This window comes from Brachyhypopomus gauderio, chromosome 15 (genome assembly GCF_052324685.1).
Source record: "Brachyhypopomus gauderio isolate BG-103 chromosome 15, BGAUD_0.2, whole genome shotgun sequence".
NCBI lineage: Eukaryota > Metazoa > Chordata > Actinopteri > Gymnotiformes > Hypopomidae > Brachyhypopomus > Brachyhypopomus gauderio.
In genome coordinates this window covers 71326-97500 of record NC_135225.1, presented here as the reverse complement: position 1 = coordinate 97500, position 26175 = coordinate 71326, and the positions used below count along the sequence as shown (strand labels likewise).

The following is a 26175-nucleotide window of genomic DNA, read 5'->3' as shown; positions in this document are numbered from 1 at the left end:
AGAGTCATAAATAGATTTGATGTTTTTAAAGTGATTTTCACTTTACATCATTTTGAACAAACACTCCGTAAAGTAACTAATGGCTTTAAAGCCCTGCCTGAGGCGTGGAGAGGAGGTGATTGAGCAGTGGGGGGAGGGAAGGTTGGGGAATGCAGAGCTGAGGGGGGGCGTCTTCTGCCTTAAATTAGCCAAGAAGGAGGCTGGTCTGAGGGTGGAGTCTTGTCTGTCACTCTTTCTGGGTAAGTATTACCTGCATTGCTTCAGCTGGGCAGTGCACTTGTGCTGTGTGAGTGAGGGCAGAGGGAGACAGAGAGAAAGAGGGAGTGCACTGGAAAAGCCACAAACCCAAAGGTTGACGTGATTCATCTTGGAGAATCGCAGCTGTTAGGACGGCTAGCTGTGGACATGGCTGGCTGTCTGCAAAGCACTGGACTGACAGCACCACAGAGACGTCTGTGTTTCCTTCTCTTTGCTTTAGGGTGCTGCTTCTTTACAGCAAACACAAATGCTTTTGACCAAGCTTTCTTCTTCAGGCAACAGTCTGGACCTAATGCCGAAACAGTCTTGGTGGCCAACAACGGGATTAGAGTTCCCTTTGGACGCTCTGTCTTTCTGGACCCTGTCAATGACCTTGTCACTGATGTTCAGCCGGGAGACCATTGCTATGTCACAGTGCTAGACAATGATCCACTGGCCCAGAGACCCGGGGCGTTGACACCAAAAAAATTTCCCTGTGAATTTGGAGCAGAGGAAGTGAAATATACACATTTTGGCTCAAGGAGTCCCAGCAAAGACCACGTGAAGCTACAGCTGAGACTGGACTCCCACACTGACACTGTGATCATCCCTTTTATACTCGAGGTGGAGGTGGTGTTCCAGCAGCTGGAGGTCCTTACCCGTAATGTGCCTCTCGTTGTGGAAAAACTCAATGGTCAAAGCAACCCTATTAACAAAAAAGGCCTGGAATTTGCTTTTGAAGATGGTGTGACCACATGCAAAGTGACCACGCTAGTCGGTGCAGGTAGGCTTCCTAGATATGGAACTATTTCAGATAACTCTGTGAATGGCCAGATGATTGACTGTGATGAGTTTCTCAAGAAAGACATTAGATATCAGCACACCGCCACTACAAAATCTCCTAACAGAGATTACATACCAATGTTAGTGGAGGTCCAGGACAATGAGGGTAAGACTATTCAGCAGGAGCACTTCCAGATCATGGTCAGAATTAAAGAAGGTGCTGAAAACACGCCTCCGAAGGCCAGTTTCATCTCCATGATGATGATGGAGGTTGATCAGTTTGTGATGACAGCCATTACTTCTGATATGTTGGCAGCTGAGGATGTGGAATCAGATTCTGATGACCTAATCTTTAACATAACATCTCCACTGGGACAACAGCAGGGATACATCATTAGCACAGATGATCAGAATTTACCAATTACTTCCTTTTATCAGAGAGATATCAAAGATCTGAAAATTGCATATAAGCCGCCCTCAGAAGATTCTGATGTTGAGAGGATTTTTCAGATAGAATTTGAGATAGTTGATACTGATGGGGCAGTTTCAGATGCATTTGCATTTATGATTGTTGTAAAGCCAATGAACACTTTAGCCCCTGTGGTGACCAAGAATACAGGCCAGCGTTTGTTTGAGGGTCAGTCAAGACCACTGTCTAGTCTTCAGAATTTGGAAATCAGTGATGAAGATAACCTCAACGATGTGAAAGTTTCTGTAATTGATGGTGTGAAACATGGTGAGCTGACAGTGTTAGGATCTCGCAGAAAGTTCTTTACACCAGCTGATCTAGATGCTGGAATTGTTGTGTACCAGCATGATGGAAGTGATACCTATAGTGACAACATCATATTTAGAATGACAGATGGTATTAATGAAGTGGAATTTCTGTTTCCCATTACAATTGCCCCCACTGACGATGAGCCACCTATTCTAAATGCAAACACAGGCATTGTGCTGTTCAAGAATGAAATCATGCAGATCTCTCCCTTTATCTTGAGTGCCACTGATATTGACTCCGAGGACTCAACTATTAAGTTTACTTTAGAAGAACCCTACTCAACCACTGGTGAGTTGTTGCTGAGACAGGTGGAGCCCCCTGCAGATGTCTCTGCTTGGAAGTTCAGTGAGACTGATGAAATGTTCGAACAGGTTGTGAATGAATGGTTCCAGCAGGATATTCTGGATGGGAAACTGTTTTATCGCCACAAAGGAACCCATATTACCACCACTGTCATTGACCACTTTATGTTCAGAGTCCAGGATGACAATGACCCTCCAAACCAGTCAGGAGAACACACATTCACCATTAAAGTTCATCCAGTTGATGACATACCTCCAACACTGTTCCCAGGCACCTCTCTGCACATGACAGTTAAAGAATATGACTTGACGTACTTTAAAAAGAAGTTCTTACGTTATACAGACCTGGACTGTGATGATAGAGATCTCAAGTATGTCATCACCAAGCCCCCCACTGACACAGATGAAAACAACCCAGTCCTTTTTGGAGCCATTGTGCTTACTGAAAGCCCTGACATTGTCATTACTGAATTTACTCAGGCTCAGGTCAATCACCATAAGGTAGCATACAAGCCCCCTGACCAGGAACTGGGCATAACTCCAAAAGTTGTCCAGTTCACATTTACTGTGGAGGACACTGCTGGTAATTCAGTAGATGGCTTGTTTACTATTTTTTTACAACCTGTTGACAATAGGCCTCCTGTAATCACAAACACTGGCTTTACAATTCTGGAGAGAAGTACCTACATAATAACCAAAATTGATTTAAATGCTTCTGATCAAGACACAGAGGATGAGAACATCATTTTTAAGGTGACCCAACTTCCCAGATATGGGCAGCTACAGTATTTAGGAATTGACATGTCAAATGGGGAAACTTTTATTTTGGAAGATATTGAGAGAGGGAGACTGGTCTACATCCATGGTGGTGAAGAATCCCTGAGTGACACCATACAAATTGATGTTAGTGATGGCTTCCATGAAGTGCCCATAATAATTAAGATTAGCATTAAGCCTGTTGATGATGAAACTCCGACCATCATGCTACCAGCAGGTCTGTTAGGTGCTTCAATTGATGTTCTTGAGAATGGAGCCACAGAGATCACCAGTAATGTAATCCAGGGGCACGACGAAGATACAGATGACCTTATGTTGACTTTCATAGTGGACGAGTCTCCAAGACTAGGAGAGATCATGGTGAATGGGGCACCTGCTGAACACTTTACTCAGCAAGACATTATCAATGGTGTAGTTGTCTATGCACACACAAGTGGTGAAATTGGCCCCATGAAGGAGCATGACTCCTTCAACCTCACTATCTCTGACATGTCAGACGAATGGGTTGTAGGTGGCAACAAAGTCCAAGGTGTACGTGTACATGTCACCATTCTACCTGTGGACAGTATTGCTCCTGTTGTTACTGTTGGTGAGCAATTTGTGGTAGTGGAGGGGGAAAAAAATGTCATCACACCAGAGCACATCCAAACTGAAGATGTGGACACAGATAATGATGACATCCTCTGCACAATTATAGTACAGTCTACATCTGGCTATGTGGAAAATATATCTCCAGCAGCTGGGTCAGAGAAGTCAAGAGCTGGTACTGCTATTACAGCCTTTACTTTAAAAGATGTAATTCAAAGCCACATCTATTATGTCCAGAGCATACACAGAGGCATAGAGCCAGTTGAAGACAGGTTCACCTTCCGCTGTTCTGATGGTATTAATTTCTCAGAGAAGCATTTTTTCCCCATTGTCATCATCCCAGCCAATGATGAGAAACCAGAAATCTTCATCCGTGAGTTTGTTGTCATGGAGGGCATGAGCTTAGTCATAGACACTCCCATCTTGAACGCTGCAGACGCAGACATTCCAGGGGACAAACTAGAGTTTGAGATAATTAAGAACCCCAAAAATGGCAAGATTGTCCAGCAGTTGAGCACTGGAACCGTTGCAGTGGAGATGTTCTCTCTGGAACAGATCAAAGAGGTGTCTAATATTGTTTATGAACATGATGATTCTGAAACCAAGGAAGACAGTTTTGAAATTAGACTCACTGATGGAAAACACAGTGTTGAAGCAAAAGTTCTGATAATGATTATTCCTGTTGATGATGAAACCCCAAGAATGGCTATCAATGATGGACTGGAGGTAGAAATTGGAGAAACTAAAGCTATAAGCAACCAAGTCCTCAAAGCCACTGATCTGGATTCTGAAGATAAAGAGCTTACTTATATTGTACGCTTTGGCCCTGGACAAGGCTACCTCCAGCGAAAAAATCAAAATAGAGATGGTTTAAGCAACATCAGCATTGGTATGAATTTTACCCAAGATGAAATTGACAATCAGCTAATTGAATATGTTCACACAGGCCAGGAGGGCATGCGTGACCTTCTAAAATTTGATGTCACGGATAGTATCAACCCTCTTATTGATCGCTACTTCTATATTAACATTGGCAGCATTGATATTGTTTTTCCTGATGTCATAAACAAAGGTGTGACCCTCAAAGAGGGAGGCAAAGTTACTTTGACCACAGACCTCCTCAGCACAACTGACATTAACAGCCCTGATGAATACCTCACATTCAGCATCACACGAGCCCCTAGCAGGGGTCATCTAGAGAGCACAGACCTCCCTGGTGTGCCAATCTCCACCTTTACCCAATTGCAACTGGCTGGAAACAAAATCTACTACATCCATACCTCTGATGATGAAGTGAAGATGGATAGTTTTGAGTTTGAGGTGACTGATGGCTATAATCCTGTGTTTCGCACTTTCCGGGTGTCCATCACTGATGTGGACAACAAGAAACCAGTCCTGACAATCAACAAACTGTTGGTGGGAGAGGCTGAGACCAAACTGATTACACCATTTGAGTTGACTGTGGAGGATCGCGACACTCCAGACACTCTACTGCGCTTTGTGATCACACAGGTTCCAGTTCATGGTCAGCTACTCTTCAACAGCTCGCAGGCCATTACAACATTCACCAAGCAAGACCTGAATGAAAATCTCATTAGTTACAAACACGACGGCACAGAGACAAGTGAAGACAGCTTCTCCTTCACAGTTACTGATGGAACTCACACTGACTTTTACGTGTTTCCTGATACGGTCTATGAGACACGTAAGCCCCAAATGATGACCATTCATATCAACACAGTGGACAATGGTGTACCTCAAATTGTTGTCAACAAAGCTGCAACCACCCTAAGGGTCCTTCATACTGGGCATCTTGGACTTTTAATTACCAGCAAAGTTCTGAAGGCGGAGGACAGAGACAGTCCCAATAAAGTTTTGAAGTACTCTGTCACTCAGGCTCCTCGGCATGGCTTCATTATGAACACTGCACTTGGAAATGACAGTATTAAGACCTTTTCACAAGGTAAGACATTATATTATAATATTTGAACTGTGCTGCTCATTTCAGTTTTTAGTTTGCTAAAAAAACATTAACATTAACATTAACATTAACATTAACATTAACATTACTACTGTGAAATATTCTCTTGACAGCTGATATTGATGACATGAAAGTGTGCTATGTTCTGCTTGATGGGACCAATGCCACAAGTGACATCTTCTATTTTACAGTAGAAGATAATGGTAAGAGTCTTTTTTTCATTTCTTGTTCCTCTTTTATTAATTTAACGATCATTTATATTACACTAATACTGCATGAATGGCTCATAGTTTGAGTATGTGTGTGTGTGTGTGTGTGTGTGTGTGTGTGTGTGTGCGCGTGTGTGTGTGTGTGTGTGTAAGCAGTAACATATCCAACAATGACTATAATGACAACCATCTTAGTCATTTATTAGTCATTTCCATTTTAGCTCCAGAAAAGTAAACTGATGTTATTTCTTGTAAATTTGGATTTGGTAAACACTACTACAATACTGTGCAACAAAATATTGAAAGTATTACTATTTATGTTGGAAATGTGTTGTGTATTTATTAGTCTGTATCACAATAGTGATGTGGGTTCAATGATTGTATGTTTGGTTTCTGAGTTTCCCCATGGGGAACTGTGCTAGTATACACCATATTTACACTGTACTGAGTATCCTGAGAAGAAATCAGAGTGGTTGCATTTATAAAATGTCTAACAAATAAAGAAAGGGTTAGGGTTAAGATATAGGGTTATGGTTAGGGTTAGAATACAGGGTTAGAGTTAGGATTTAGGGTTAAGGTTGTGATTAGACAGGTTTAAGGTTTAAAATGCTTTTAAAAATTGGTTTAAGGTTGTACAGATCTAAAACAAGTGTAACCATAACACTGACCTATTATGCAAGACAAGTTTAATGTTTATTTATGAAGTGTGTGTGTGTGTGTGTGTGTGTGTGTGTGTTAGAGTGTATTTGAGGACAGTGTCTTGACTCAAAGGTCTCTCCATTAATGACTGAGAAGGTTGATCCTTTGACTCTCCTCCCCCTGCCCTACACACACCTGAAAGCCCATAAGTGACTCATTAAGGAGAGAATCGTTTGTATTGTGGACATGTCTGAGCAGGCTTACAGGCTTTGGTGGTCATTAAATAACTGAGACTGTTCTCACAAGTGGATGAAAGAAATTTGAAATAAAGATTTGACATTTCTATTTAAAATGTATATTTGAAAGCTATTTCTTGAAATATCAACTAGTGCATTCATTTATATTTAGTCATGCATAATATAATATAGATAAATAACCCCTAACCTAACCCTACTGCAGCCTTGCAGTTGGCATGCAGTCTCCGTGGCAACCTATCAGCTGGTAGGAAGGTGTCTTTAGGAGACAGGCCCAGTTATCTATGGCCAGGATGCTGTTCAGAGCCAGACAGGAAATAGTATGTGTCAATTTTTAATATCCTGTTTAAAACATGATTGTGAATATGAATTCAACAATGAAAATCGGGGCATTCTCAGATGAGGTTTAAATGATGACCAATCCACGGTAACCCTAAGCCAAACCATGGTCCTTATTTTGACCTAACCCTAACCATACTGCAAGAAATATATCCTATATGATTTGATTACTCATTGTTTGCTGCCTGAAGATAATTAGAGAGTGAGAAAGAGAGAGAGTGTGTGTGTGTGTGTGTGTGTGTGTGTGTGTGTGTGTGTGTGTGTGTGTGTGTGTGTGTGTGTGTGTGTGTTGTAAATCTATCCTGCTCATGTACCAAAAAAAATGTTGTATAATTACATATGATTAACTAAAAAGGATTTGTTTCTCAAGACAAGGTACACAGCTAACCGTGTAAATAATTAGCAACATTGATGCTAACCTATAATAATAATAATGGGCATGTGTGCATGAGCTGGGGGGTGTCCAGTCATGTGACCTGGGGGGTGTCTCTAGTCATGTGACCTTGATCTTTATTTTTATAGTTTTGTGGGTCACAAACATTTAATGTTTGAAAATATCTGCCCTAAGCAGCAGAACCCACTGGTTCTGGGAAATCTGGACCATTTGAGTTACAATTAGACAGATGATTGTCTCTTTTCTGCTAACATAATGCCACCACATATCAATTAAAATGTACAGCAAATTGTTTTTCAATAATACAAGGAGACTGAGAAATATAGGCCTACTGTATGAAAATTACTGCCACAACGGTAGTCTCTGTTCTGACATTAAACCATAACAGTAGTCTCAGTTCTGAGATTAATCTAGAATGGTAGACTCAGTTCTGAGATTAATCTCAGTTTTGAGATTAAGCCAGAAGCCTGGCTTCAGTTTTCCGATATGTCACAGTGTGGATATCCTGTTCAAGTGAAAGTAGATAACTAAACAAAACATGTCATTTGATCTCCTGGTAGAAGCATACAAGCCCTCCAGCCAATCTAAGTTTGCCTGTGGTTTGGGAGTCTAAGCAGACAGGTCATGTATCCATGTGTGTGTGTGTGTGTGTGTGTGTGTTGTGGAGAGTTGATCTCTCTACCTATCTCTTGTCAGTTCTTTCTGTGCACCAAACCTATCGACCAATCCCAATTCTGGACAAGCTGCTCACTTTAACCCTTTTGTCTTGGATTAAAGACAAGTTAAGATTAGAAGAGGGACGCAGTGGCAACTCTAATACATAACAATAGAATTTTTACATTGTTGTTTAAAATGTATAACACCAGTTAATGCCTTTGTGCCAAATGTCTTAGAATACTGTAGACCTGCTCTAGCAGGTCTATTCTCTGCATACCTCATTCACATGCATAAATTAAAGCAGGTATGTCAGAGGATGAAACGAGCCACTCCAGCAGGGCTTTTCCTGTCCCAAAGTGTCTGCATTCTAACTGTGTTGTGTGACCCAACGTGTCAGTCATGTCAACAGCTGTCACAGGGTTTACTGCTCTGGTGCCAGTGCAGTCCGAGATGTCTCTGCAGTGCTGCAGCCGGCTGTGTCTCTGTTGAGATTTATAGTGTTGTTTTGTGAGTGTAGTGCGGTACGGTGTGGTGTGTGGCTTGAATCCATGTTTAAGGCTATTTTACTCACCCACATATGGCAAAGCTGTTCCTCGTTTCCTCTGCCCTGATGTCTATTTGGACTATTTCTCTTTTGGTCTTTCTTTGTCTTTCTCTGTCTTTCTCTCTCTCTTTTCCTCCATCTGTCAGTGTCTCATTCTTCATAGGTGCATATATTCTTCCCCTGTCCTCCTCTGTTTTGCTGCTACCTAAACATCTTTGTGATACTATACATTGTGAGGTGAAAACATCTAGGCCAGCTTGGCCCTTTCTACCAGAGTGTTAGAGTTAGGGTTAAGTTTAGGGTTAGTGTTAGGTTTAGGGTTAGGGTTAGCTGACCCTAAGCCTGGAGATCAAATCTCTCCTATATGTCTCCAGTACTGCTCATGGTAGAGTTAGACAGTAATGTACAATTTAAATGTTAATAGCAAAGTAAACCTTTATAAATCAACCTATATAAACTAGCTAAATAGTAAGGAATTAATATTTTAGCACATCTACTGTATATATTGTATTTTCTTTGTCTTCTGCCTTTGTCTTTCCTGAGATAATTCTGAAATGGGGACCACTGTATTTTCAAATCCATATGTGGAGTACCTAACATGGCCCTGAGTGCCATAAGTATAAATGGAAAGTGAAACGAGGGAATGTTATAATCACTCCCCTGGTCTCTCGGATATACTTAGTGCTATACTTATACTGACACACTTGCTTACCCTTGCATCATGGTACAGTTATTAAATGTTAACCCCCTCAGAGCAGTACCTAACCCTAACATAACCTGAACCCTAACCCTGACATAACCATAACCTAACCTTAAGCCTAACCTAAACCTTACCCTAATCTAACCCTAAACCTAAAAACAGTCAGAGCAGTGCCTAACCTTGTGCCTTTTATTCTGTAAAGCACTTTGAGTTGCATGTATGTATGAAAGGTGCTATACAAATTAAGATTATTTTTAACCCTTTCTTGGATTATGGGATTTGGACCCATAGTATTGTTAACCTTGCAAATCCTGTAAAGCGCTTTGTGACATGTGTTGTGAAAAGCGCTATACAAATATATTTGACTTGATTTTATTATTATTATTATTATTATTATAACCCTAATCCTAATCTACCTCTAACTTAACCCTAACATAACTCTAATATAACCCTTGCCCTACCTAACCCTCAGATCAGTGCCTAACCCTCATCTAACATAACACTAACCCTCTCAGAGAAGTGCCTAACCATAACTGAACCCTGACCCTAACCATAACCGAACCCTGACCCTAACCCTAGATTCTCCGGATAATCATTGTCGCCAACGTCTGCCACCAACAGGGGGCGCTCACAAGCCGGTCCTAGTGGAATCAGAGGTGATGACCTGCACCGGCTGTCCTTGCTACTTAAGGAGGACAGATGCAGAGTCTCACTGCTGAGTTGTTGGTAGTCATTGCTATGAGCATTCAGCTCCTGCTGGTAACGTGTTGCATTGAGTGTCTCGCCACCTAGTCTCTGTCTCCGTCTCTGTCTCCGTCTCTGTCTCCGTCTGGAGGTTTCTCTCTGTCCGTTATTTGGAGTACTCTTACCCCTGCGCTGCTCTCACTGGCCTCTCTCAAATTTTCCGATTCTTTCTCCTTCTCTGTAGGGCTTTTCAGTGACTTCCCCTGGCATCCTTAGTGCGTTTTCCCCATTTCCCCTGTCGAGTTTTGTCTGCGAGTTTCTGTTCACCCACTTTGTTTTTCTCATTGTGTTGAGCTTTTCCACAAGTGTTTGTTTTCCTTGTTATTTGCCTCGTACTGTGTGCATAACAGCTTTACATTTCCTGCCCAAATCCTGTATCCTTTGGTATGGAAGATTAAACTTATTCATTTCACGTTATTTTTCACGAGGGAAGGCACTTGGGTTCGCCTATTAGCCAAACACATCGCGGTGGATCACACGTTCGAATTCCATCGCATTAAAATCATAACCCTATCTGATACCTAACCCTAACCCTGTGGACCCCAAAGGTTGAGGGTCAAATAGAGTCATACATCTGTAACCCATGACATGATCAGCATAATTAAACTATAACCCATCACATGCTCAGTTTTATTAAACATAATTATTTAATTTAATTAAAAAAAATTCAACTTATAGTTTAAATAGTTTTCTTTACCATGTTATATACATAACAAATAATAATAAAGCCCTAATAATAATAAATAGGCTGATATCTGTAGATTCCGGTTCTGAAATTCTTCTTTTATTGTTGTTGTTTGCTTGTTTTACAACATAATGCAAATTTTAAACAGCCACCAGCGTAATAGGAAAACTGCTAAATGTGTGGCTGGTGTGTAGGACCTTTGAGCACTGACGTACACCCACAACCCTAATTCAGCACTGATGTACACCCACAGCCCTAATTCAGCACTGATGTACACCACAGCCCTAATTCAGCACTGAAGCACGTATGTTATTGTCTCAACACAACCAATTATCCCTTAGTAATTTAAGGAAGGCGGCTATCTTGAGCGGTCTGTACAAACACACCCTAACCTAACTCTAATACCTCTATCATGTGCGAGAAAGGCAGGATACAGAGACAAGTATTCATGGAACACAGACATTTAATAGTTTTCAATAGCGCAGAAAGCGCACAATGAACATCAACATACGGGTAAAACACGAGCACAGGACGCTGGGTAAACAAAGTAAACTAAACCCAAGTGATGATGGCACGAGCCACAGGTCAGACCAATGAACACACGCACATAGAACCACATCCAAGGAAATACACATATGGACATAACCAGACGTAGACCACACCTACACACGCCCAAAGGGAAGTAGCATAGCAGCCAAAAGTCCCCCTGGTTTAGTAAGACATATGTAGCCTCCACACTTCTGTTGGTACATTCTGTCAGCATGCCAATTCATAATAGTATAAATCATGCTGGTTAATCTATTGAGTATTTCAGTGTTGCAGTTTTGCAGATGAAATATTTCACCCTAGGAGAATTAGGCCTACTGTTTTGAGTTCAGTGAGTGATGTTAGCTTCCAGAGCTAGCACCCATGCTACATGTAAAGGAAATCTGTTCATAATTCAGAGCATAGCTGTTCTGACTTCTATTCCTGTAGATTTTTTCAAATGAAGGGCCAGTGTGTCATGGTTAGTGCTAGTGTTAGTGTTTGTGTTAGGGTCCCTGGGGATGGGCCATTACTCACATTCTTTCTGCGCAATACTGCACTCATAAATACTCTGGGAGTCCATGGAGCCCTTAAAGACTTCTGCATGCATTCACTGAGACTTCCAGTGTTTCAGTGAATTACGCCCTGATGGAAGGAGGACGTTATTGTTCCCACGACCCACTAAAACCTTTATGGTTTAGATACAGCGACACTGGAGTGACACTGCGACACAATCTCATGCTCCAATACAAAAACGCTATATCAGAAATCTCGGGCAGCCATTGGTGGACATTGATGCATTGTTCATCCCTGATGCAAATCTGCTGTTAACTGCTCAAAAGAGGAGAGTGTCCCAGGGATGTGGGCATCAGCCCACCCAGACAGTGCAGCTGTCTGCTGTTGTTGCTCCTTCTCTGCAGAAACAAAAGGAGGAAGCGAGATGGGGGTGGGGAGGCAAGTTATGGAAGAGATGAGCTCAGGAGCAGAGGAGCAGAGGAGGAGGGGAGGAGAGGAGGAGGGGAGGAGAGGAGGAGGGGAGCAGAGACAGTGTGGGTTTACAGAAGAGAAGCAGCACAAGTTGCCCTGGAGTTACAGCTACAGTGAAACACCACCTGTCAACCATGTGGGCTATAAAGTTGTTTAGCGACAAAAGTTCTAAGACCTAAGACCATGGCAGCTATGATTTTCTTGACAATGACACATTGTCAGCTGACATCTATATTTAGATTTTAATGTCCCTTTAATGAATATGTGATTTTTTAAAAAAGTTTGAACTGCATTTAGTTTAGAAGTGCTTATTCCTGTGAGTAAATATTGAGATAAAATCCATGAAAATTGGTTACATCCAGTGTGAACCCTATAAATATTTAATTATAGAGCACATATTTCCATCATTCAAAGAATCCCAGTAACTCTTCCTCTTGATTTAAGAGCCTATAGCAGATGTCATTACTGATCTTTTCCCATGATTTAGTCAATCTTTTATTTCAATAATAAACCCTCCATGTCCATTTTTGATTCAGTGAATTCATTAAGAGAATCTTGATAGTTTATTACCATAGTATAGTGTAGCTACAACTACACTGTAAAAAAAGTATTTTTTGACTATTAAGTTTATTTAAGTACTATCTAAAAGAATAATCTAGTACAGTCTAGTTACTTAAGAATTTCACATAAAATTATATGCAATACTTGGTGTTTCTTTGTAATTGTCTTCAAATACATTTGTACATTTTAGTCTAAATGGCAAAGTAAAATTTCCGTTTTTTTCTTTTTGTGAGATGCAAAACTGAAAACAGCAAGTAAAAGGTCACTTGCAGGATCCACGCATGCGCAGTGATGTCAACAAGTCAAACGTCGGAGATTTAACGTACAGTTTAACGTGCATTTTCCACTTTTAAAATAAACGTTATGTTTAGATGTGAGATGAGCCTGTCATGTTAACGAACCAAACGATTAGCTTAACTCAGGCAATGTTAGTTTATTTCCAGTTCGGATTATTGACCTGCCTGACAGAAGTATTATCAAAGTAACTTATGCTAACTGGGATTAGGAATTTACATTCAGAAATACGGATGGTAACCATTAAAGTATTAACAGTGTATATATCATTTGAATGTACTTTAGATTCAAGTGTGTTTTTGGAAAGGCTTCGCTGTGTTAACGTCTTAATTATGTAGTTTTGCTACTGAAGTTTAGCTGCTGAAGTCTTTATTATTATATTTATTATTTTATCAATATGTGAATATTTTAAGAATATTTAAAGGTTTATACATTGTAGTGTTGCAGGCTAGGCCTGGAGTTATTGTAGTTTAGTAGGGGCGGGGCATTCATCTACCCAGAATGCCACTTGCGTTCATCCTAAGCACTGTTACCGTGTCTAGTAGCTAGAATAGAGAGGTAAGCAAAGCAAAGCAAAGTTTATTTGTATAGCGCTTTTCACAACACATGTTGTTGAGGTGAGGTGAGTGAGGTTGTGTTTTATATAGGTGTTCATAAGAGTGAAGCGTTCATCTCTTGTGCGATATTGACACATTGTGTGCGCTGGAGTTACTGCTGCAGCAATAAAAGGTGCAAGTTTTCTAGCTTCTTCACAATATGTTGTGCAATGCTTTGGTTTCATAGCATGTAACATTTAAATTTATGTTTTGTATCAGAAATTAATACTGTGATAAACAAGATATTTGGCAGTTTGTTAAATTTACTTGCTGTTTTTACGTGGGAAAACTTTCCTACGTTTTTTTAAGTAAACCCTACTCCAAATTTTGTATGTATGAAGAAAAACTAAATGGACTGTACATAATTAATTTAAGTACATATAACTTTTGCCTTCAATATAATTAAGTAACCTTCACTTAATATATTTAGAGATGTAAAGTTTAGTGGTATGTACAATTTACTTGATTTTTACAAGTAAAATGTACTTATTACAGCAGTAATATTTACTTTAAAAATGTAAATCTTAAAAGTTTGTTTTTTCAGTGTACAGTGCACACATATGTATGGTACAGAGAGACACTGTCTTATGTAGAAGTGGATCTATGTTCTGTAATCTTGCAAACAAAGTGGCTTTCTCTAGAGCCAGGGGGTTAGGGTTAGTTATGCCAGAGGAATGTGACAGGGCTTGTGTGGTTGATGTCCGGATATTGGGCTGAAAAGGAGCTTTTTGTCTGAGAATGTTTGATTCTGTGGTACCTGCTCCCTAAACTCAGACTGCCCAGGATCTTTTTATTTTTTTTGCAAATGTTGCTGCTTCCTGGTACTGTGGCAATATAGTAAATACCCTAAATCCCAAGACCTAACCCTAAACCATTAAATTAGGAGACAAAAAATATGATCTCAGATTATTCTCACAACAGAACAACAGTCAGAACTAACCCTAACACAGACAGTGAAGCAGTGAGAGGCGTGATTCATTCAGATGGGGAGGGGGGAGCCAGAGGCCTGGCACACAGTTTTTGTGTCAGAGTTCACGGTGGAGAACGAGGGCCATCTCTAACAGTCTGTGTGAAGGAAGGAGCAAGTAATCAGGACGACAACCTTCAGGGAGAATATTGTTTGGGCGCCAATGCAGATAAGCAAGAATGAAGAATTTAGCAAGGAGCTCATCCTTGAGCACTTGAGCACACAAAACTCCTCTTAAGTCAGCGGTCTCCCAACTGATCCAACTTCATGCATAGAGCATTGATACCCTCCACGATCGATTCCAAGCTTTTACTAAAAGTCACAGTCTGCTTTCCGATAACTCTACCCATCACATCAATCATGTTGGGCAATTTTCATGGGCGGTCGATAACTGACCCCACTTTTAATTTCCCGATACACCAGGGCAACACCTAATCCAAACAGCAGAACCCCAGTGATCAAAGTTCCAAATAAGAACACGTCCTCAACATCTTCCAGGGAGAGAGGCGTAAGACACAAACTACGCCACGTCCCCCATGAGTCAAACACGTATCCAGATGAGAACTATCCGTCCGGACATGTGGGTTCTCCCGCACTATGACTCCTTGTGGAAAAAATAATGTAAATTGCGTTGAGAGGCCACCTAATAAAATCCATTTTCTTGTTCAAATTCGAAGAGCAGCGTCAGGGTACTGAGACGATACAGAGAAGCTGAGCAAAAACCATGGAAGGGAGTGCAGGAGCAAGAAAAAGTGCGACCACTTCTCATGAAAACCAGAAGATATAGTAAATATAGTAAATACCCTAACCCTAAACCTAACCCTAACCTTAAAATCTAACACCTAACCCCAACCATAACCCCAAACCCAACCCTAAACATTAACCCTAACTGTAACACCCTGGAACATATGGACATGGAACATATCCAGTTAGATGATGATGATGATGATGATGATGACATGTCCAGACTGTTTTATGGGCTTTAGATTTTGCGCTTTCTGTCTCTAGCCCACTGAACACTCTTTTCTCAGCTCTCCATCACCTCATCGTGCTAAGGGAATGTAGAGCTGGTAAACTCACTCATGATAAATGTTTCCCTGTATTTTTAGCTAGAGCTGAAGGACACCTGAGCTGGCTGAAGAATAAGACTCGTGTAATGTGGAGAGCAGGTGGAAGCTGGAATAATATAGGAGATGGTTTTTCTCTCATTGGAATTCTGCCTATCATGGCAGTCTTGTTTTGGTTTCCAACCACGGTGAATACGGTCAAGGCTTGTTTTGTCTTTGTGAACCCTATGGCTGTATTTTGATGGAGGTGTCAGGAAGTCATCCCTATTCAATTCTTCTATCCACCATCCACACTGAAATCCTCTTTCTTTTAAAATCACATAGCTGAACACCCTGAGTTATGCCATCTCAGAGTTGAACAGAATGCTGGTGGATTGTCTACATTGCTTCTGGATGTGCCAAGTGGTAGTTGATACATACCCACTGTTTATTTTCCTGGCCACCATGTTTTTTCAGCCATCTCAAAGATGCCTGAAGTACCCTGATGCCACAGAACACTGTAAAACTATGAGGCAGGAGCCATTTGTACAAGCAGGTCAGACACCAGTCTGGCTAGGTCACCAATCTCTTTTTTAGGTTTAGGGTTAGGGTTAGGGTTAACCTACCGCTAACCAAACCTAGCTAGGTCACCATTCTTTCACAGCTAGTGTGAACAGTAATGAAAAATCTGCCTGCATTCGCATTATTATTATGATGTTTCCCTGAGTGGCTCCTCTGTTCTTCACTCATGAAAACAAAGACAGGAAATGAGATACTTTAGTCAGATCGAAAAGTGGATCACAAAACATAACGTGTGCCTCGTAAGACATGTCTATGCTTCATATGACTCTCATATGTTAAAAGTGCACTTTCTAATCCACTTTCTAAGATGGTCATGGTTCAGCCTAATCTCAAAGGTAGCAAATATTTTACATTTGTTTTCAGCACTGAGGTGTCAGTTGTTTCACAAAATAACCTTTGAATAACACTGTACTAAAACATGGGTAGGAGAAACCTCACCTTGCACCCTCAGCGCTCCTTCCAAACACACTGCCCCCAAACACACTGCCTGGGTGCAGAGTCCACGTGGGGCAATGGAGTGTTTTCATGTGTATTATCATCATTATCATAGTGGGCAGAAAAAAATGAACGTGGCTACTCACAGGAACATGACAATCATGTTTGTCAAGCTAGTATGTTAATATTGTTGACATTTTTTACTTAAGTAAGTAATTTATTGCTAGTTAGCTTGCAAGACATAGCTGCAATAATGTTTAGCTATTAGGGAAATATGAATACATCAATAAGACAATACAACAAAACCAAGTTAGTTTTGAATGTTTTGAATGTTTTTTATAATGTTTACTGATGAAACATCTGCAGTGCATTTATAGGGCAGGGATGTAACTAACCCTAACCCAGGGGTGTCAAACTGAAGGCCCGTGGGCCAAATGTGGCACGCTGCGTCATTTTATGTGGCCCACAAGAGCTTAAAAAGCCAAATTGTCTAAAAAAATAAGTCAAATACGTGCAGTGACCAAAACTACACAATTATGTTACCCGCGAAGTGACAGCATCTCAACACTGCAGTGTTTTCACATCAATGCAATTTTCCCAGTAGGCAAATGATAATAACCCCAAAACGTTCAGGAAGAGAAACATCGATGCAGATGGAAGGTGTTTCAAGAAAGATGGGAAAGCGAATACATGTTTGTGCTTCAAGGAGAAAAACTGGTTTGTCTTTTGTGTAATGAAGCAGTGGCGGTTGTAAAATAGTACAATATAATATCTACATCGGCATTTTAAGACTAAACACGGAGCAAAGTATGCCAAAATTAGGCATAAACAAAACAACAAATTGCCAAAGAATTTAGATACAATCGCAACAGAATGTTACATATGGCCCACTGTAGGCGACGATTATGCTGATGTGGCCAGCAGTGAAAATGAGTTTTTGAGTTAGGGATATAGTTAGGTTTAGGTAGATAGGGTAAGTGGGTTTGTACAATAAGAGTCTTCAGTCTGGATCCAAATATGCCTCACCAAGGGAGACCAGTGTCTAGATAGATGTTCATGTATGGTGAGAAGAACAGGTTTCAGATAAAGGGTCGCTCTGACATTTCTGAGTCTCATGGTGGTGCTGTCACACGAGTATCAGTTTGAACAGCGCATCGTACCTCCCCGTTCAGGCTTGAGGTCCTGAAGCCCTGTGGTCTTACGCTGCCACATAAATTACACATGGGGCAAAGAACTGAGACACATTGCCTTTCCTCCACAATGTGAGGTCCTTTCTGTACAATTTCCATGAGGTGCAGAGTAGACAAAAGCCCTTTTACCCAATCTAGTACAGTGAAGCATCTAGTGCAGTGAAGCATGTAGTACAGTGAACCATCTAGTGCAGTGAACCATCTAGTACAGTGAACCATCTAGTGCAGTGAACCATCTAGTGCAGTGAAGCATGTAGTGTAGTGAACCATCTAGTGCAGTGAACCATCTAGTGCACTGAAGCATCTTATGCAGTGAACCATCTAGTGTAGTGAACCATCTAGTACAGTGAACCATCTAGTGCAGTGAACCATCTAGTGTAGTGAACCATCTAGTGTAGTGAACCATCTAGTACAGTGAACCATCTAGTACACTGAACTATCTAGTACAGTGAACCTTCTAGTGCAGTGAAGCATTTAGTATAGTGAACCATCTAGTGCAGTGAAGCATGTAGTACAGTGAACCATCTAGTGCAGTGAACCATCTAGTGCAGTGAACCATCTAGTGCAGTGAAGCATGTAGTGTAGTGAACCATCTAGTGCAGTGAACCATCTAGTGCACTGAAGCATCTTATGCAGTGAACCATCTACTGCAGTGAACCATCTAGTACAGTGAACCATCTAGTACAGTGAACCATCTAGTGCAGTGAACCATCTAGTGCACTGAAGCATCTTATGCAGTGAACCATCTACTGCAGTGAACCATCTAGTACAGTGAACCATCTAGTACAGTGAACCATCTAGTGCAGTGAAGCATGTAGTGTAGTGAACCATCTAGTGCAGTGAACCGTCTAGTACACTGAACCATCTTGTGCAGTGAAGCATGTAGTGTAGTGAACCATATAGTGTAGTGAACCATCTAGTGCAGTGAACCATCTAGTGCAGTGAACCATCTAGTACAGTGAACCATCTAGTGCAGTGAACCATCTAGTGCACTGAAGCATGTAGTGTAGTGAACTATCTAGTGCTGTGAACCATCTAGTGTAGTGAACCATCTAGTGCAGTGAACCATCTAGTGCAGTGAACCATCTAGTGCACTGAAGCATGTAGTGTAGTGAACCATCTAGTGCTGTGAATCATCTAGTGTAGTGAACCATCTAGTGCACTGAAGCATGTAGTGTAGTGAACCATCTAGTGCACTGAAGCATCTAGTGCAGTGAAGCATGTAGTGTAGTGAACCATCTAGTGCACTGAAGCATGTAGTATTGTGAACCATCTAGTGCAGTGAAGCATGTAGTGTAGTCAACCATCTAGTGCAGTGAAGCATGTAGTGTAGTCAACCATCTAGTGCAGTGAACCATCTAGTGTAAAGAACCATCTAGTACAGTGAACCATCTAGTGCAGTGAACCATCTAGTGAACCATTTCCATATGTCTCATGTGTGTTAACCCAGTCCTTATAATTGGACCACTACAGTTGAACAGAGTTCAGTTGGCTGACGGTCAGGGCGTGAACAGATGGAATTATTTCTTTAAAAATGTAAAAACATTTAAGGTGAAATTAATTTTTCTAATTTTGCTTCAATTTTCCCAACATGACATGAAAAGTCCAAAGTTCCTTCCTGGTGAGTGGATTCTATTTTTTGCCCAGGAGCCAACAAGCTGAAGGCACAGCCATTCCGTCTGAACTGGGCCTGGATCTCCCTGGAGAAGGAGTTCTACCTGGTGGATGAGGATGCTAAATTTCTGGAGGTGACACTCAAGCGCAGGGGCTATCTGGGAGAGACTTCGTTTGTCAGTAAGCATCTGCCAAAATGAACTGCACTGTAGTTTTTCTTGAATCATTCAATGTACTAAATTGACATGGTGCCAGGAGCCATTTAAGGGCAATTAAAGCAAATGACAAATGCACTTATGAGCTACTCCTGCCCAATTTGTTTTATTATGCTTGAATTCATATGGATACTTACCTGCTGAGACATTCCATTAAAAAGACTTCCCTTGTCCTAAGGTTCCTTTGTCCTTTCCTTGTAAGTCCGTAGGTGTCATCTTTTTAAAGCTCTCACATAAACTAGTCACATAAACTAGGCAGAAACTAAACTAAAAACTAAACTAGAAACTAAAACCAAGACTAAACTAAGGGCATTTAAAGAATTTAGGTCTACCTTGTTTCAGAATATATATCAAGATATGTATTCATTTCTGTAATTTTTTATGTAAAAGGCTCTCTTCTAAAGCTGGCATTTGTTATTATTTATTTTACATTACTTATTGTGCAGAGTATGCAGTTAGAATATTTCAAATGTGATATGTTTTTGCTCCACACTGTCCTCAGACTACATTTACTATTTCAACATGTAATTTCTCCCAGGCATTGACACTAAGGATGGAAGTGCTAAGAAGGACCAGGACTTTCGTGGGAAATCCCAGAAACAGGTGCAGTTTAATCCTGGCCAGACAACAGCCACTTGGAGGGTCACAATCTTCACTGATCAGGAATTTGAAACATCAGAAACCTTTGAGATTCAACTGTCTGAACCAGTGATGGCTGTTCTTGAGTATCCAGATAAAGCTGCTGTGGAGGTTGTGGACCCTGGTGATGGTAAGAAGAGAGGCAGTTACACACAAATTAATTATCATGTTACACACAAATTAATCATCATGTTTCACACAAATTAATCATTGTTTGACACAAATTAATCATGATTCATACAACTTTATCATCACGTTACCCACAATATAGACCATTCATTTATTGTTACATTGATGCATTGGTTATGTAAAAAATTTATCGAATTAATCGGAAGCTTTGTAATTAATTAATCGCATTTTAATCGCATTTCAGTATTTAACATGAGAAATATTAATTTAAGTTTGAATGATGAATGAATCAATGAACATAATTATAAACTTCAACATCTTGTTTATTTTTCCACCAGTCTACTACACAGACCAATAGATGAGTGCAGAAAACAGTTCAGAACACTGGAAATTCTGACCAAAAATGTTTTTGGGAGTTTTGCTCAGGATATTTGAAGAATTTAAGTAAATCAGAAGATGTTTTTAATACCATTTTAGATGGTATATTTTTCTTTAATTTCCCAGGCCTCTGCCACATGCATCTCCATAGTGCCTAGAAGTGGTCTTCTGCATGCTCAAAGCAAATGACTGGATCTTCCATTCATCATCTATAATATGAGCTGTCACACCAAGATAATTCTTGTTGCTAACAGAGGTCCAGTGATCCCCAGTCAGAGCCACATTTGTGGCGCTCTTCACCTGTTTTACTTTCCATTCCTCATCATACAGCTGCTGGATTTTCTTCGACATTGTCTTTCTGGACGGTAGTTCGTAACTTGCATCAGTTGACGCATGCAGCGCTTCTTGTAAGCCTTTATCTTCTACCACAGAGAGCGAACAACACTAATAATGTGACACGTCATGTTTAAACGCGTGCGGAGTCGCGCGCTACGGCCACTCGCGAAAGTTTAATCCAGTCTTAATGGTCCAATGAACGTAATTTTAAAACCAGGACATTTCCTCACTTAAAAAAAAACCCAGGATGCCTGGGACAGGATGTGAAATACGGACATGTCCCGGGAAATATGGACGTTTGGTCACCCTATTGTACTAGGAATACATTTAGCAGCTTAGTTATCATTACTGACCTGCACGTTGGCCCCAACATATTTTGCGTTGAAGTGGTAACAAAGGGTGAAAGTGCTCCTGTGATAAGCGAACTCCTTCCTACATAAAGTGCAAATAACACTATTTTTGTTTGTACTTCCATCTGGAAGTTTCTTATATTTAAATTTCCCATCCACCAGCGTAGCCTCTTCAGTCATCTCCATCATGCTCATCTTATTGTGCGTCCATATAATCTGTCTGCCTGGTACTCGTGCACTGAGAAACATTCCAAGGTGCAAAAGTGTATCATGCGTTAAATGCGTTAAAATGCCTTAATTTGTTTAGTGCGTTAATTTTCCTGTAATTAATTAATCGAAATTAACGCGTTAAAGTCCCACCACTAGTAAAAATATTTTACTTTGGCAATCAATGTGGTGTGTCCTAATGATTTTTTGTTGTTTTTTTTGCTTTGTTTTGTTTTTTTTCTGTTAATTTTGTCTTTTGCAGAGTCCACTGTATTCTTCCCTCAGGCTGAGTATCTAATTGAGGAGGACATTGGAGAGCTGCTAGTTCCAGTGCGCAGATCTGGAGATGTTAGCCAAGAACTGATGGTTATCTGTTACACACAACAGGGTATGGTTCCCGCAGGCACCTTCAGCACTCATCTTGGACCAGCATCTTGATATTTTCCTGCATGATTGTTCTTTGGGGAAAATGATCCCCCACATGCACAAGCACAGAGTATCTGACAGGGTATTAATGTAAATTTGGTTTGTTCATTTTTTTCAGTTCTTATTTTTTGTACATTCATTTCTGAACATTTCCCCAGTGTTGGACAAATAAAGAATGATCTTACCTTATGTATTTTTTAGGTTTTCATAATGAAATCATGTTATTTAGTGTAAAATGTCCTTGCATACTACTCTGATATGAATAATCAGATGCCTTTTACATGTTTTTTTGGTCAGGCACTGCCACAGGCACCATCCCTAACACAGTGCTTTCATACTCTGACTACATCACTCGGCCAGAGGACCACACCAGCGTGCTGCGATTCGACAAGGATGAGTGGGAGAAGCCATGTCGCATCATCATCATTGATGACTCACTGCATGAGGAAGAGGAGAGCTTTAATGTGTCCCTGAGCATGCCCATGGGAGGCCAGGTGGGATCCAGCTTCCCCAGTGCCAAGGTGCTCATCCTAGCAGACAGCGATGATGGTGAGTGTGTGTACATGAGTTCAGGATCTGCATATCTGCCCTTGGTAAACATGCTGAGCACCACAGTGAGCCAGCCATCTCCCTCTATTTAAGCCCAAAGTTCCACCGGTGCTGCACACTGAACGCAGCCAGTGTCAGTGACGAGCTCTGTTGGGCTTCCACGCTTCACTGCTGAGCTCATTGGGCCTGCGTTCTTCTTCTAGTATTGCTGAGCATTCTGTGTCTGACACTCTAAGAGACTTTATGCTCTTTGTGCTGTGGTTGCTTGATTTTTACACACACATACACACACACACACACACACACACACACACACACACACACACACACATACACAGCAACAGGATGTTATACTGCATTCAGTGAGCAGTTTCTTTGTTCAAAGTCTCCTAAAAGTGACACTTTTTAGTGAGAGGTTGAATATGTTCAGTGATGCAATATTGACTATATTGGTGATCCTTGATGATCCTAACAATAGATTTTGAAGATCAAGCCAACTTACTAATTCTAACTTGGCTGTTTGAAATTCAGAAACTTTACTGAATATACCTGAATGCCACACAATAGTAGGACAGCAATAGCTGAATTTGGCAATAATCTCAAAATGTCTATCCTGTAAAATGAAGAAAAAAGAAATGCCTGAATTATGTCATATTATGATGCCATTTTATGTTAACCGTGATCTAAACAACATCTGAAAATTTAAAGTTTTTAAATTGCGTCGCATATCACTGAATCAGACTATAGCAGGCTGAGGAAGAAACTCTCTGTGTCCTGCAGAGCCCTCCTTGTTTTTTGGGGAGATGGAGTACACTGTGGACGAGAGTGCAGGCTATGTGGAAGTGAAGGTTTGGAGGACTGGAACAGACCTTTCTAAGACGGCCACCGTCACTGTGCGGTCACGGAGGACGGAACCTGTCTCGGCTGAGGGTAAAAGCCCTTTGCTACAAGGAAGAACGATGGAAAGAAATTATAGAAATCCTAAACATTAAACATTTGTTTTTATTTTCCCATTGTATTATGCCAGTGACCATATACTGATTATATTATAGCAAAATCTTTTATGCATACTCCCCCCCCCCCCCCCCCCCACACACACACACACATACACACCAGTTAAACTTCATTTATTCAGTTTTGTCTGTGACTGTCTCCAGCGGGTCTGGATTACGTTGGCATCAGTCGGAACTTGGACTTTGCACCAGGCGTCACCATGCAGACATTTCGCGTGACCATCCTGGATGACCTGGGCCAACCGGAGCTTGAAGGCCTAGAAACATTTGAGCTGGTGCTACGTATGCCAATGAATGCAATCCTAGGAGAACCCAGCAAGACTCTCATTACCATCAATGACACCATTACTGATCGTGAGTATGGTAACCATTACTGATCGTGAGTATGGTAACCATTACTGATCGTGAGTATGGTAACCCTCATCCCACTGTGCATCTCATTGGTCCACTCAGTAATTTGCATGCTACCTATCATGGGTGCTAGTCTCTTAGCATAGGCACTGGCTTCTTAGGCTTGATGTTAGTTTCTTAGCATGGCAACTTGTAGCCAGACTGGGTCTTAGCAAAAAATATTCCATTTATTAAACAATAAATCAAAGTTAATAGAATAAGGTGTTCCAAATAACTTCCATGGCCACAGGTATATAAAATTAAGTACCTAGGCATGCACACTGATTTTACAAACATTTGTGAAAAAATGGGTCACTCTCAGGAGCTCAGTGAATTCCAGTGTGTAACTGTGATAGGATGCCACATATGCAACAAATCCAGTCGTGAAATTTCCTCACTCCTAAATATTCAACAGTCAACTGTCAGCTGTATTATAAGAACATGGAAGTGTTTGGGAACAACAGCAACTCAGGTCGAGCAGCTGCATCCAAGCCATATATCACCAAGTGTAATGCAAAGCATCGGCTGCAGTGGTGTAAATCATGCTGCCACTGGACTCTAGAGCAATGGAGGTGTGTTCTCTGGAGTGATGAATCGTTCTTCCCCATCTGGCAATCTGATGGACGAGTCTGGGTTTGGTGGTTGCCACGACAATGGTACTTGTCTGACTGCAATGTGCCAAGTGTAAAGTTTGGTGGAGAGGAGATTATGGTGTGGGGTTGTTTTTCAGGAGCTGGTCTTGGACCCTTAGTTCTATTGAAAGACACTCTGAATACTTCAGCATACCAAGACATTTTGGACAATTCCATGCTCCCAAATTTGTGGGAACAGTTTGGAGCTGGCCCCTTCCTCTTCCAACATGACTGTGCACCAGTGCACAAAGCAAGGTCCATAAAGACATGGATGGCAGAGTCTGGTGTGGATGAACTTGACTGGTCTGCACAAAGTCCTGACCTCAACCCGATAGAACACCTTTGGCATGAATTTGAGCGGAGACTGAGACCTTCTCGTCCAACATCAGTATTTGACCTCACAAATGCGCCTCTGGAAGAATGATCAAAAATCTATAAACACATTCCTAAACTTTGTGGACAGCCAGAAGTTGAAGCTGTTCTAGCTGATATTGAATATCACATTGAACCTTATGGATTAGGAACGGGATGTCACTTAATCTCATATGTGAGTCAAGGAAGGTGAGCAAATACTTTTGGTAATACAGTGTACAGTATATGGACAAATGTATTGGGATACACCTCTGAATCACTGAACTCAGGTATTTCATTCAGTCTATATCATTGTCATTCCTCCACCAAACCTTACACTTGGCACAATGCAGTCAGGCAGGTAGCATTCTCCTGGCAGTTAGCAAATACAGGCTTGATCATTAGACCACCAGATAGAGTGTGATTCATCAAAGAATATGTGTTCAATGCTCCAAAGTTCAGTGTAGGTGTGCTTTAGTATACATCACTCCATTCAACACTTGACGTTATTCTTGGTGATGCAAGGCTTGCACATGCATGGAAACCCATGCTATGAAGTATGTTACAGTTGTGCTACAGTTGTCTCAAATGCTCTTCGGAATGAATGAGAAAAAGATTCTGCCCAGCCTTTCCAGAAGAGTGGAAGCTGTAATAGTTACAAAGGGCAGACTAACTCAATATTAATGCCTATGGATTTAGAATATGATGTCATAAAATATCCTGCAGTTGTAATGTGTACCAAAACTTGTGCATATAGTAATTCAGAAGAGATTTCTCTCCTTGTGCATCAGTTCCCAGAGTGCAGTTTCGGGAAGCAGAGTATAAAGTGGACGAGGCTGAGGGTGAGGTGAGAGCCATGGTGTACCGCAGTGGTGACATCAGCCAAACATCCACTGTCCGCTGCTACACACGCCAAGGCTCCGCCCAGGTTATGATGGACTACAGCGAACGACCCAACACTGATGCCTCAATCATTACTTTCCTACCAGGTCAGCAACATGTTTATTTTGTCTATAAAGGTTCATCCATAAATTCGTAAGTCAAGTAAAAAGATCCACTAATAAATATCTGAACAATAAATATCTTGAGATTCAGTCCGGCTTCTGATTTGGTTTTCCTAATCCATCCAGGTTCTTCTAACCTGTTCTAATC

The 26175-nt window shown here is 41.0% G+C and overlaps 1 protein-coding gene across 1 annotated transcript in view; it reads left to right on the top strand.

The window, feature by feature from the left end:
- Positions 1 to 280: 280 nt before the first annotated feature.
- The window catches only part of frem3 (Fras1 related extracellular matrix 3), a 52097-nt gene continuing 26202 nt past the window's right edge, over positions 281 to 26175 (top strand). Inside the window, exons 1-9 of the mRNA XM_076974731.1 lie at positions 281 to 5428; positions 5560 to 5649; positions 19442 to 19588; positions 20162 to 20392; positions 21925 to 22050; positions 22386 to 22637; positions 23418 to 23567; positions 23795 to 24004; positions 25815 to 26012. Of these exons, the coding sequence (XP_076830846.1) occupies positions 406 to 5428; positions 5560 to 5649; positions 19442 to 19588; positions 20162 to 20392; positions 21925 to 22050; positions 22386 to 22637; positions 23418 to 23567; positions 23795 to 24004; positions 25815 to 26012 (6427 nt within the window). The 5' untranslated portion in view covers positions 281 to 405. The remainder of the gene's footprint in view (positions 5429 to 5559; positions 5650 to 19441; positions 19589 to 20161; positions 20393 to 21924; positions 22051 to 22385; positions 22638 to 23417; positions 23568 to 23794; positions 24005 to 25814; positions 26013 to 26175) is intronic.